General features: G+C 41.2%; 1 protein-coding gene across 3 annotated transcripts in view; it reads right to left on the bottom strand.

The window, feature by feature from the left end:
• Positions 1-12,782, bottom strand: part of SLC35F4 (solute carrier family 35 member F4) — a 308,843-nt gene that overhangs the window by 20,945 nt on the left and 275,116 nt on the right. For 2 of the 3 annotated variants that reach the window (XM_049898068.1, XM_049898069.1), the window contains exons 2-3: positions 8,502-8,687; positions 2,144-2,444 (exon numbers count right to left, since the gene is read on the bottom strand). In XM_049898068.1, coding sequence (XP_049754025.1) covers positions 2,144-2,444; positions 8,502-8,687 — 487 coding nt within the window. Of the gene's footprint in view, positions 1-2,143; positions 2,445-8,501; positions 8,688-12,782 lie in introns of those variants that run through there. The other variant, XM_049898070.1, reaches the window with a different exon arrangement.

Genomic DNA, 12,782 nt, shown 5'->3' on the forward strand with positions numbered 1-12,782 from the left:
TTCCACATGGACAACCCTTGCCAGCCACAATTTTATACTTTACTGAAAATTTATTTGATGTTAGTGATAAGAAAAAAAACAAAACAAAACTAGAAATGCTTTCATCTTATTCAAAAGAAAAGAAGAAAATAGTCAGATGGTCTGGTACTATGGAACAAATTCTGTTTCCCAGTCTCACACAGTAATTCTGTTTTTCCCTGTTCTGCTATGGAAGCTTGGGAGGCAGGGGGTGACCAAGGACAGGACTCAGTGGAGTACCTTCTCGGCAGAGGTGTTACTAATTCTACAAGGAAAAGAGATCAAGGATCCCAGAATATTCTGGCAATGTTTACCTCTCATGTGTAGAGAACATTCCCTGCAAAGACAGTGTTTCTATGCTTGATAATAAAAGCTTTTTGATTCAGTTATGAAAATGGCCCACTTTACTCTAACTGCACTAACAGGTAGAGGTATCTTGTCAAATCACAGATTCAGCTAAGTTCAGAGTTAGTGTGATGTGAGACATGTGGTGAAGACGAAGCTCATTTCCAAAGACATTTCTGTCAGCCAGTCTCATGTTATACACGTGTTATCTTAAACAAAATTGACTTACCTCACTTTGAGGTGTTCTTGAGATACTACATTTTTTTTTTTTTAAATATCAGCATATGTGTCTAAGCCTTAAAAAAAAATTTTTTTTTAAGAGCACTAAAATAGAATACACACACACTATGAATACACACAGGTATTTTCAAACAGGGAGAATTTTAGTCTGATAACCATGCTCCCTTGTAATCATTTATTAATCATTGTCATTAAAGAACCTTATGCCCAAGATCATGTCTATTTTGATGGGAAACAAATGCAAAGTATCTTTAGCAATCACACACACGTATAGGGCTTCAATCTTCCCACCAAACCAGAAAACATGTATTCCTTTTGTTTTTCTCTTTTTTTAAAATTATAATTGAGTTTTCACGGACACACTTAGAAGATCAGCTCACAGGATGACTTTAATATTCCCAAGCACTTCCAAGCTAATGATGGAAAATGGAAGTTAAAGATAAGTTTGTTTACAGTTTGTTAACTTAAAAAAAAAAAATAGCGTTATAATGCACCAATTATAATAGTCATTCCTTCTTTTCATTAGGTCCAGGGGCAAGAGAGGAAAGTTATTTTGGCTCCTGCAAAAGAAATTTACTGCCACTTGGTGAGGAGAAATCAGCTGGTGTGAAGCACTGTTGCTCTGTCATCTGCCATCCATTGAGGCCCCTCTCACTGTTTTCTCTTGCTAATCACGGTGACTGTCCTGGAAGTTATTTTCTAGCTCTGGGCTTTTTCTCTTCAAGAAGCTCTTTGCTAGTGAGGGAACTCGGATTCAACTGCCATCTTTGCCTTTCCTGAGTGCTGGGTGGGCTGTGTGACATTAGCCCGGTTCGCTGCCTGAGCTTTCCAAGATGAGGCTGCAGAAGCTAGGTTTAGCACGGAGCAACCACTAGAACTATGGGACTACCAAGTAAACCCAGCCACCACTGTTCATGGCCTGCGAACAAACGGACAAGGCCCCATGTGCTCCTAGCCAGCACAGAACAATGTCTTGGAAACCATCCCAAGGTGAAACCTCGCATTGCACAAAACCAGATAATTTCATCTGTGTAGGCACCATAGTGTCTGAAATATTATGCAAATATTCATTATAAAAATTCATTTTATTAATACAGATTTTTCCTGGATGTGAGATACTGGGATACTCAGTTAAAAAGATGACTTTCAGAGACAAGTAGATCTGGGTATCTGGGTTTACATCTGTGTTCCATGATTTATTTATAAGTGTGTGAGCTTGGACAAGTCATTTAACCCTTCTGAACCTGTTTCCTCATGTGTTAAAATGGGGTAATAGCACCACTTCAAAAGGTAGATGTTACCACTAATGGTGATTAAATGAGATAAACAAAAGCATCAGAACCATGCCTAGCACATTGTAGACGCTCAACATTTGTTTTCTTGAGGTAGAATTATTCTGCTTCCTATGGTCATTACTAACCTTTGATCCTACCCCTCCACACTCAAATGAATTTATATCCCAAAGAGATGAAAATATGTGCGTTTGCCTAAAAACAATAATTTAAAACATCTCCTGTTGATCATTTAACATGACACCTACCTGAATTTTTTCATTGGAGACTGCTTTTCTTGAGCAGTGGCCAGATGACCAGAATAATAGACTGGGAAAAACATAATGTTCCAGTTTGTTGAAAACCAAGTCATGAAAAATGGGCAGTAGAAGTTCTTATAAGTAATTTTTACAATCTGTGTGGTTCCAACCCAAGACGATGACACTGACAAGATGATCAAGAGTCCCCAGACAGCCTTCAGAAGCATGGACGTGCATGACTGGCAGCGAGCCTTGATTCTGTTTTCTTGGCTGCCGTTCTCAGAATGAGCAGTCTGTGTCACATCATCCCCTGAAAACAGAAAAGGAATATAAATGTGTAGAACTAAGGTCATAAAGCAGCACTCAAACGTTTCTGTTCCTTAAAAAGATGGCTGAAACTGAAGAGCCAGACAGTAGTACCACCAGGGGCTTTCTTTTCTACCATCATTTTAAGAGGCTGATATCTAGCTCGTTTTCTATCCTGAATCCCTGTTCTGTAAGGTGCAGTAAGTATCTAGACTCCCATCCAGTCCATGACAACGCTTATGAACTATGGTGGATGGTACATTGTTCTTCAAGTGACCCTACAGGACATAGTAGAACTGCCCCATAAGGTTTCCAAGGCTGTAATTTTTATAGAAGCAGACTGCCACATCTCCCTCGAAGCAGCTGGTAGATTTGAACCACCAACCTTTTGGTTAGCAGCCAAGTGCTTTAACCACTGTGCCACCAGGGGTCCTCTTCCTTGTATTACCATTATACATTCTAGTCCCAAAGACTTGGGGCTTGGCCATGTGACCTGCTTTGTCCAATCAAATGTGAGCAGATGAGATGTGAGCCACTTCCCAGCAGAGGTTTTAAGAAGCATCACAAGGTTCCACCAGCTCTGTTGTTTTTCTCCTCTGTCCCTACAATGGCAAATCCCAAATTGGGGCTGCTCATTTAGTCTGTGGCAGGGAATGAACAGAACCTAGCCAAAGCTGCCCTGTATCTGGCAACATGAAAAATAAGTGAGAAACAAATATTTGTTTTATAAGCCACTGAGATTTTTTTTTAAAGAAACTACAGCAAAGATGACTGTTAAACTGAAAAACTGTGTGTCCCAAGAATATGAACAAATCCTGACTACACAAAGTCATTTCCCATCTCAGAACAAATTACTATTTAATATATCTCTGGAAGCACAAGGAGTTTTGCTTTGTATTTTTTACATTTACCCTGGTGGCGTAGTGGTTAAGAGCTATGGCTACTAACCAAAAGGTTGGCAGTTCAAATCCACTAGGTGCTCCTTGGAAACCCTATGGGGCAGTTCCACTCTGTCCTATAGGGTCGCTATGAGTCAGAATTGACTCGAAGGCAATGGAATGGTAAGACAATTTAGTAGCAATTTTTTTTTAGATAGTTAAAGCTCTTTAAAAGTGAAAATTGTAAAGGTCTTCTCCCCTGATAGAGAAACAAGTTTAACATAATGAATTCATGTACCCATCAGGCAGTTAAACAGTAGTAGAGGTTACCCTGAGTGCCCAAGCTGAGAACACAGATGGTGGAATCCTGGGGAACAGGAGACAGAGTTGTCTCCAATATTCTCTTGTGTCTTCAGGTACCCACCTGCAGCAAAATGTCTATTCTGGGGTTAAGGAAGTGGTGCAGCCCACGGACTCTCCACTGGGGCTATCACTTTATCTCTTCAGGACCTGCTGGGTCTCTTGCTGCTGAGTTCCTACTACTTAGTATGCCAGGTGTGACTACCCCAAAGGGTCATAAACTTTTACACAGCTAAGGCAGAACCCTGGCTTTTTGGTAGAAACATACTGGGGGAAGGGAGGGGAGCAAGCCTTGAAAGAGGGCTCCTCATTGGGGAATATAAACCAAGGAAGTATGAACACAGCAATTACTACATGACTTCTAAGCCTTATACACAGTACTGACATCTCAAGGCAGGTCCTAAGGCTCTAGAGTATGAAAACTGGTATTCTTTTATTCATTTATTCAACAGAATCTTATGGAGACTCTACTAGGAGGGAGCTGTTTAGCTATTTGGGTTTATGGGGTTCAGTGATGAAAGTCTTGAGCTCACTGTCTAGCAGAAAAGCCAGAAAACACACCCAATGTATGCAATATTGTGTGAGAAGGGCAAATTCTGACAGGTACTAGACTAGACATATGGCGGCAAAGAAGAAGAGTTTATTAAGGGCTGAGGTGGGAAATGATCAGGAGAACCTTCCATGATACAGCGACATGAAGATGAGTCTGGAAGTAAGAGTTAGTTAGTTGCCTTATGGCTGTGTACAGATGATACCTGCTCTTGATAACAGTTCTGCAAATTCTCTCCATGATCATGTGGCTTATGCAAAGAGAAAATTAAAAAAAAAAAAAACTTGGATGAATAAGAGGGTAGAGTAAGAGACTCTTGTGTTGAGCAGCCAGGAAAGGAATACAAAACTACCCTGTAAAGTAGGTATTATCATCCCGGTTTTATAGATGAGAAAACCAAGGTCACATAGCTAGTACCATATTGAACCCAAGACAATATGACTGCAGGGTCCAAACTTTTTTATTCTCAAGATTCATTCTGGTTAGGTACAGCTTTCTGCCTTGAGTCTCTGTTCAAGCCCTGGAAGTTTCAGAAATAGTTTGGAGAAAAAAAATTCTATTTCCTGAAAGGAATGGCAGTCCTGCAAGAGGTTTAAGAAAAGTGACACTTCAGAGAATGATGTACACTTACCCCTACTACACTTTGAATTGAATTCTTCTCAGGAACTATCTCATGAAGGAGGAACGATTCCACAAAGATTTTAAATAGCCTTTGCAGGTGATATCTGCCTTCATTGTCACCTTCTTTGAAGATTCTCTACCAGCATCATTGGTGTTGTTGAGGACACCAGCAGTCACCTACACCTCTCCATAGTATTGACCCATTTTCCTGTCCATTACATTCCATTGTTGCCAATTCTTTAATTAAACAAAGCCTCAAGAGATTGGGCTGTCAGAGTGCTTCTCTTTTCCTGATCATTTTACATATTAAAACCCAAAACCCAAACCCAGTGCCGTCGAGTCGATTCCAACTCATAGCAACCCTATAGGACAGAGTAGAACTGCCCCATAGAGTTTCCAAGGAGCACCTGGTGGATTTGAACTGCCGACCCATTGGTTCACAGCCGTAGCACTTAACCACTACGCCACCAGGGTTTCCCGACATATGTACACATATATACATACATGTACACATATATGCATATATGTACACATATATACATATATGTACACACATATATATGTACATATATGTATATATAACTAATATTGATTCGCCAGGAATTCCATCCATTTGCCTGAGTCTTTATTGGAGTCATACAATAAACTGATGGTAGAGGCCCCTGGGATTTGGAAACATGAGTTTAAGTCCTAGCCCTGCTGCTACATGGCCTTGAGTACGTTGTTTAATCCTAGTCTCAGCTTCCTGATCTGTCAAACAGTGATAGTATCTATCTCTCAGGATTCATTTTGAGGTTAAGTACCATAATATTCAGCACTCTGTATATAGTGAGCTGCTTTTCAGATTATTCTTCTTTTCTTTCTCTCTGTGGTACACTGGAATATCCCCCAGTGCCTTCTTAATTATCAGAAAAAGAGTAAATTATGTTCCATGTGATCTTTAATGGAATGGTTTTTGAAATGTGGTAGCCCGTGTATGATAGATAGGACAAGTCTCTATTAACCAGCATATTTAATTAACCAGAACACTTTGTTCCACAGACAACTGGTGTAATTGGAATATTACTGCAATTTATAAAAGCCAATTAAAACTTCCTGAAGATTTAAGATGATGTCATTTTCTTCCTTTTTTTTTTTTTTTTTTTTTTTAGAGTTTTAGCTTCAGGGTTCACATAGTTGTATGGTGGAATGAATTACTTAATATGGCCCTTCTAGCCATGGTCTTTGTGACTCACACAGTGATTGAGTGGGGCTGTGCAAATAGGTATATGGAACCTGTGATGGTTGGGGTTATGTGTCAACTTGGCTAGGCCATAATTCCCAGTATTGTGTGGTCGATTTCCATTTTCTGTGTTGTGGATCCTGACCCGTACATGTTGATGAGGCAGGATTGGTGTAAGGTGTATCTTGGGTCCAGCCTTGCTGGAGGGTGTGGCTCAAGCCACAGCCTTACCAAAGTTACACCCTTCCCTGGGGTATGGCCTGCATCTAAGATACACATGTATGTTCTGGCGAGGCTTTCTCTCTCTGCATCTGGATCCTGTGTCTGGTTCATGATCAGCTGATCCGCCCAGAGGCCTACTGTCTGACCTGCTGATTCTGGAATTCACCAGCTACCGTAGCGTCTTGGGCCTGTGGCTTCCACAGCCTTGTGAGCCAACAGCTTGTGGTCTAAACTGCCGGTTTGGGTTCATCAGCTCCTGTAGCCAATTGGGTCAGGAGAAACCTATACCTGGCTCATGAATTTGGGACTTGCCAGCCTCCACAACCATGTAAGCCATTTCCTTTATATGGTTCGTGAGTTCTGTGAGATGTTGCAGCGCATTAGGGAATCCAAAGACGGGAGGGAGAGTGCTAAGGGGAGAGGGAGTAGTTGATGTTAGAGATGATGGAGTGGTACAGCAGCTTGGAAAAGCTGGACATTTGAGACATCCTTAACCTCTGCTTCACAGGAACCAGCTGTGTGCAGAGCCTTATGAAAGAAATTATTCATTTAAGTTGTTAAGACACAATTTAAAAAAATTATCTTTTTGAGAAATATCTTTTTTCAAAAAACAAAACTTTTCTTCAAATTAGTAGGATCTTAGAAGAGGTGTTCACATCCCTTCTATCCCTTTGTTTTACCCTTCTCCCACTCATAATTGAAAGTCTCCTGAAGTGCCATTTTTGTTTTTTTTAAGCCAATTTTCTCAAAGGTCTTTTTTTAGTTTGTTTTTACTACCCACTTACTCAAGATGGAGCCCTGGTAGCACAGTGGTTAAGAGCTACGACTGCTAATCCAAAAAGATCAGCAGTTGGAATCCACCAGCCACTCCTTGGAAACTCTATGGGGCAGTTCTACTCTGTCCTTTAGGGTCACTATGAATTGGAACCAACTCAATAGCAATGGATTTTTTTTTTTTTTAACCCAGGATGGCATGTTTTGTTGTTATTATTGCTTTGTTTAAGGATGAAAGAGATTTTAGCATATTGCTGGCCAAAGTGAAAGAATCAGCATACCTGATCTGTTGTGTCTTCCAATACAGATGGAAGAGATGGAGAGGAGGGGGCCGTGGACACAGGTAGGAGAGTTAGCATGAGAAAGGTACAAAGACACACAAGTCAATGTGGGCAGCACAAAGATGGTAATTGGCAACCAAAAGCAGAGACATTTTGAAGAAGACAGAAAAGAGCTCGTTAGCATATATTTATGTTGCTCTTTTCAGGAAGATGAAGTGTGGTCATATGCTAAGAGGAAGTAAATATGGGCTTGCGAGCTTGAGAGTATTCTATGAGAAGGCAATAAGATATCCACCACTGCACTGGGATGATGTCCCACAGTATTAGAAAGTAACCTGCAGACCCAGGTGCATTTAAAAATTACAAATTTGCCAGGAAACTCACAGGCAGAGTTATGAGATTTATCTAATAAGGCCCAGTAACTCAGGAGTTGGAGACCAAGTGGTCAGGTGGATGTGAGGAAAAGATAAAGGTCTTGACAGGATCAGTAAATGATGATCAGGGGGGCAAGTGAAGTCTTCTGCAGGAGGAGTAAAATTGGGAAAATTTAAAGGGCTCCAGGGATTGATGGTTCTGATGAAGCCAAGAGCAGATTCTGTGATTTTACTAGTGTTTTTACTCTTGTCAGAATGGGTACAATGTGCTCTTACTGAATGTCAATGCTGAGATAAAAGGTGACTTCTTAAAGATGAGAAAATTAGCTACCTTTTCAACCTCATTAGATGCCATTGTTTAGCCATGTGTTAAGTTCAACTATAAAACCAGTTGCCTGACAAGTCAACTGCTACTCATGGTGACCCTACATGTGTCAGAGTAGAACCGTACTCCAAAGAGCTTTCAATGGCTGAATTTTTGGAAGGAGATTGCCAGGCCTCCAACTTTCACTTTGGTTAGCAGTTGAACGTGTTAACTAACCATTTGTACCCCCTGGGGACTCTTCTTCAACTATAGGTCAGTTTCTCTGCTTTGCCACATGCCACTGATAGATTGTATCTATACATTTTCCTTTTTCCTCCTTCTCCCACCTCACAAACTTGCCAAAGGCCTTCTCATAAGTGTCCATGTAACATCCCCACATTCTGTACCAATGGTGAGATATTTTATGGCTGGGTAGAAAGTTACCTAGATGTACAGTTATTTAAGAGGTGCATACCTGATCTGTTCTGTCTCTCGACTCTATGTCCACAAACTCCAGAGGCTCCTCGGCTCTGGAGTTCAAGAATAGGAGCAGAAGAATCTTCAGTGACAGATAAAGGGGACAGTTGTCTGCTGGTACCACTGAGTGAACTGGGGCAGTTGGCTCCTGGTTTACATCGAGTGACTGATGATCTGGAGGTACCTGGGAAGAAAGAGTTCACACCAACTTGAGAACTTCCTGGAGGAAAAATTGGCAGCAGATTTTCAATGTCTTGGCAGTGAACTATATGGCGGCGATAAGCACAATCCTGACTGAACATTTATTGGGCTCATTTACAATTCTATAAAAGGGGCTCCTGAAAAGAAAATGCTATTTTCTGTGTCCCTAAGATAAAGCATCTTTTTGGATAAATCCATTAACTAGAAACGAACATTAACCGATGGTGTTTGGCTTGATGCATGTGTTCAGAATTTGAACTTTCAGCCCAGTCAACTAGTTAACCTCAAGAAAAGCAAAGTGTTATACTATGCTTGTTGAATTCCTAGCTGGCAAAGTTGCCAACAGTTTCGCCATTCAGATCCACTATACACTTTTCCATTAGATTAATCAGAAAAATTCAGCTTTGTTATGTCTTGTCGATAACTGCTGGGCTCTCTCCAGTGCAACAAATGAAAATCCAGCCTTTAGGGTTCTCCACAGGCCAGCTCTCCTCCTAGCCTGATTAATGTTCCATGAATCTCCAACCCAGGGCAGGCTTCATGGGCGTTCAACCAACGCAGTCATACAATGTGAACGCTCGGAAGAAGGTTCCTGCTTGAGGGTTAATGTTCTACAGTTGCTGTCTTGAAAAATTCTTAATAATTCTGTCTTTGAATCTGTGATTTGTAAGTGACGTCTGGTGGAACAATGGAGTATGTGCTAGGGGCTTGGAGCCTTCTCCTGCCTCCGCTGCCGGTTCTCTGCAGCCCACGCCCTCATCTCAGTCCAGCAATTGCTGCTGCTCTCTGCCCCCTGCAGGGGACTAGACAAAGGCCGAAGGGAGAGTGGGGGTCATAGGATGGAGTTTCCGGTGCCTGAGGTTCTACACCCACAGAATGAGTATCCCCGTGCCCGAGGGAGCATACATGAAATAGCACATGAGAAAACACCATGACGGGTTGAGAAAGATTTCTGAACAAGGGAGCCTACATTTTCATTTTGCATTGTTGTTGTTGTTATGTGCCGTTGAGTTGGTTCCAACTCATAGTGACCCTATAGGACAGAGTAGAACAACTCCCATAGGGTTTCCAAGGAGCAGCTGGTGGATTCCAAGGAGCAGCTGCTGGACCATTTTGCATCGGGACCCTCAGATTACGTAACCAGCACTACCCCAACCTGAGTACCACCCCAACAAGGCTGGTTCATGGGGTGCTAAACTGAGATGGTGGAGAGGGGTAGACCCTGTCAAAAGAAATCTGAAATTCTGACATATCAATGGTATCAATGGCTTTAATCTGGCTTTGAATACATCAGGTTATGTACTGGGTGAGTAAGCACTTGAAGCTACCAAATCAGAACCTCAAGAAGCAATGCCGTGCAGAATAAGAATGTTTGAGTTTTCGAACTATCGTCTTCAGTAAGAACCAAACAAAATAGAAGTGTAGCCTTAGATGCAAGCGTTAGCGCCACTGCCCAGTTCTCTCCATCCCATGATAAAAGCTTATCTTGTTTTCTTTATCTATTTACTTATTATTTAGCTCAGTCTTGGGAATATATTGGTAGAGGTAGATAATGTAGTTAGCTGTACCATACATCATAAAGTGTCTCAGGTTGACCTAATTAAAACTTACTACCTAATTTTGGACTTAAAAAAATTAAAAATGTATAGCTACTTGAACTGTCAAGAGAAGCATTATATACTTGCTATATTTAAATTCATGGTATGTTAATAGTGTTATTATAAAAGCCAAAAATACATAAGGTTCTTATTTTACGTGTCCAAATTGTTTACTGTATCATGCACAGCTATGTTTCTAATTGAATATTTTAAATTCAATGAAAACAGGCTGTCTAAAACTCAGTGAACTCAATTACTCATTCTCTTAATGAGGGGCTGATACTCAAGACACTCCAAACATCTTTTTTATTTATCTTTAGAGTACTTTTATAATTACTTTTACATAAGGTTTGCCTTCTCATCTTTTCTTAGGTCAATACTGGGTTTCATTTTGTGATCACTTGTCAATTGTAGGTGGAAAGGAGGAAGTCCAGAAATAAGTAGGGTAGCAGGTTGAGATTAAATATTGGTTACCATTACCTAGAAAGTTACTAAATCATGTGTAGCTATGGAGTGTTGGATTCATAAGCCACATCAGTGATCTGTCCTGCTTCTTCATATTTTTCACTCATAATTTTCACTTAATTATTATGTCCTGGCATCTGTACTTCCCATTTCTTATACAGTACAGCTCAAAGCCTATTGCTTGCTGCCAGCTACCTCCTACTGTTTGGTCTGTAGAAGAGACCAGAGAGTAGTTCAGTCACTGGAGACAGTTAAAACAATGTCCTACAAGACAAAATTTAAACTTCAGAGCTAGGCCTAGAGGCATGTTCACGGCTTGGGCCATGAAACAGTCACGCCCAATTCTGGTAATGAAGACATTGCCCCATATTATATGGTCTTGTACTACTCAGTTAACATAAAGCCAGCCTTGATAGAAATAAATATCCAGAATGTTGCCCAGGAAGCAGCTAAGGACCATAAATAATACCTATTTTCTATTTTATATGACACATTGAGTGCCTGGGTAGAAGCAGGGCTTACAAATTCAGTTAGTGAACCGTATTCAGACTTTAATAGATATTGAGAGTAAACTATATTAGGAGTGATGTGTTGGAAGTCTCTCATTAGTCACACCAGATGGTTCCCCCTTCCTCATAAAGACATCTGCTCACCTGAACCACAGCAGTAGGGCCGTCCATCTTGGGTGATTTTTCATATTTGTCCAGGCATAGAATATGATTTCTTCATCTGCACTGGTTAGACTCAGCATGCTCCCAAATTCAATTTGGTTCAAGTAGTTATTAAGCACCTATTATGGGGCAGGTATTGTGTCAGGCAGGAGCAGGAGTTAGACAAAAGAAGAATACACAGTCCATGCCTGCATGGAGCTCTCAACTCAGTGCTAGAGTCAGACATGTAACCAATTGACCATAATTGAATGTGAACTGGGTGTCAGGGGAGCAAGAAGAAAGGGAGTGAATGATTCAGTCAGCCTGACGCAGAGAAGGCTCTACAGGAGGTTACCTCAAAGTTGGCTTTGAAGGATGAGCAGGACTTTGCCAGGCAGAGTTTTAGGCTGAGGAACAGGCAATACCATCAGGGGAAACTGTAGGAGCAAACACTCAGGGGTGTAACATGTGTGCACTTAATAGCAAGACGATCAACTCTAAGATGCTAAAGTGGGAAACACACCAAATCTGACTACAAAAGAGCATTGAAAATCCTATTCTTTTACCCTCAAATGCTACTTACAAAGGAACTGCTGTCTATTGGAGATCCAGACAATATAATGGTTAAGAACGCAGGTTCTCCAAAGGTGGGGAGCCCTGGTAGGAATCTGGGTTCAGCTGTGAACTAGTTGCACAGCACTGAGCCAGAAGGTGGTTGTATAACCTCTCTCAGCTTCAGTTTTCTCATCTGTAACACTCACCTTGGGGTGTTGTGTGGACTAAAGGGCCCATAGGAAGTACTCAATACATCACTAATAATGAGCAGGTAAACAAAAATGACTATTAAAAACCAAAAAAACCCAAACCCATTGCTTTCCAGCTGATTCTGACTTTAGTGGTACTTTTTTTATTAATTAGGACATTTGGTTTCAAATAATGGGAATCCAAACTACCTTGGTTTAAGCAAAAGGGGAATTTTTAGGAGCTTAGCCACCAAAGGACAGGAAGGCCGGGATGCCCCTGAGCCTCAGGAAAGGACAGGAAGGCCGGGATGCCCCTGAGCCTCAGGAACAGCTGGAACCAGGGGCTCAGTGCAATCCTGACAGTCTCCTATCTCTCAGTGTCGAGTGCCAGCTTCATTCTTCTTACTTGGCTGTTGCTTGCCTTTCTCTGCAGAAAACTTGGTTGCTAGAAACTCCCAAGTTTTCAACCTCACTGTTTTAGTCTTTTGAGAGAAACCTAGTTCCCCAGAATAAAAAATCCTGAGAAAGGGACTTGTATCATACTGACTCCTGGTCCAATTTCTGGGCTGAATGGGAACACTACAACAGGGTTTCTGCGCCCAGGAAAGGGAGTGTAGGGCTG

The sequence above is a fragment of the Elephas maximus genome, chromosome 10 (genome assembly GCF_024166365.1).
Source record: "Elephas maximus indicus isolate mEleMax1 chromosome 10, mEleMax1 primary haplotype, whole genome shotgun sequence".
NCBI classification, from domain to species: Eukaryota; Metazoa; Chordata; class Mammalia; order Proboscidea; family Elephantidae; genus Elephas; species Elephas maximus.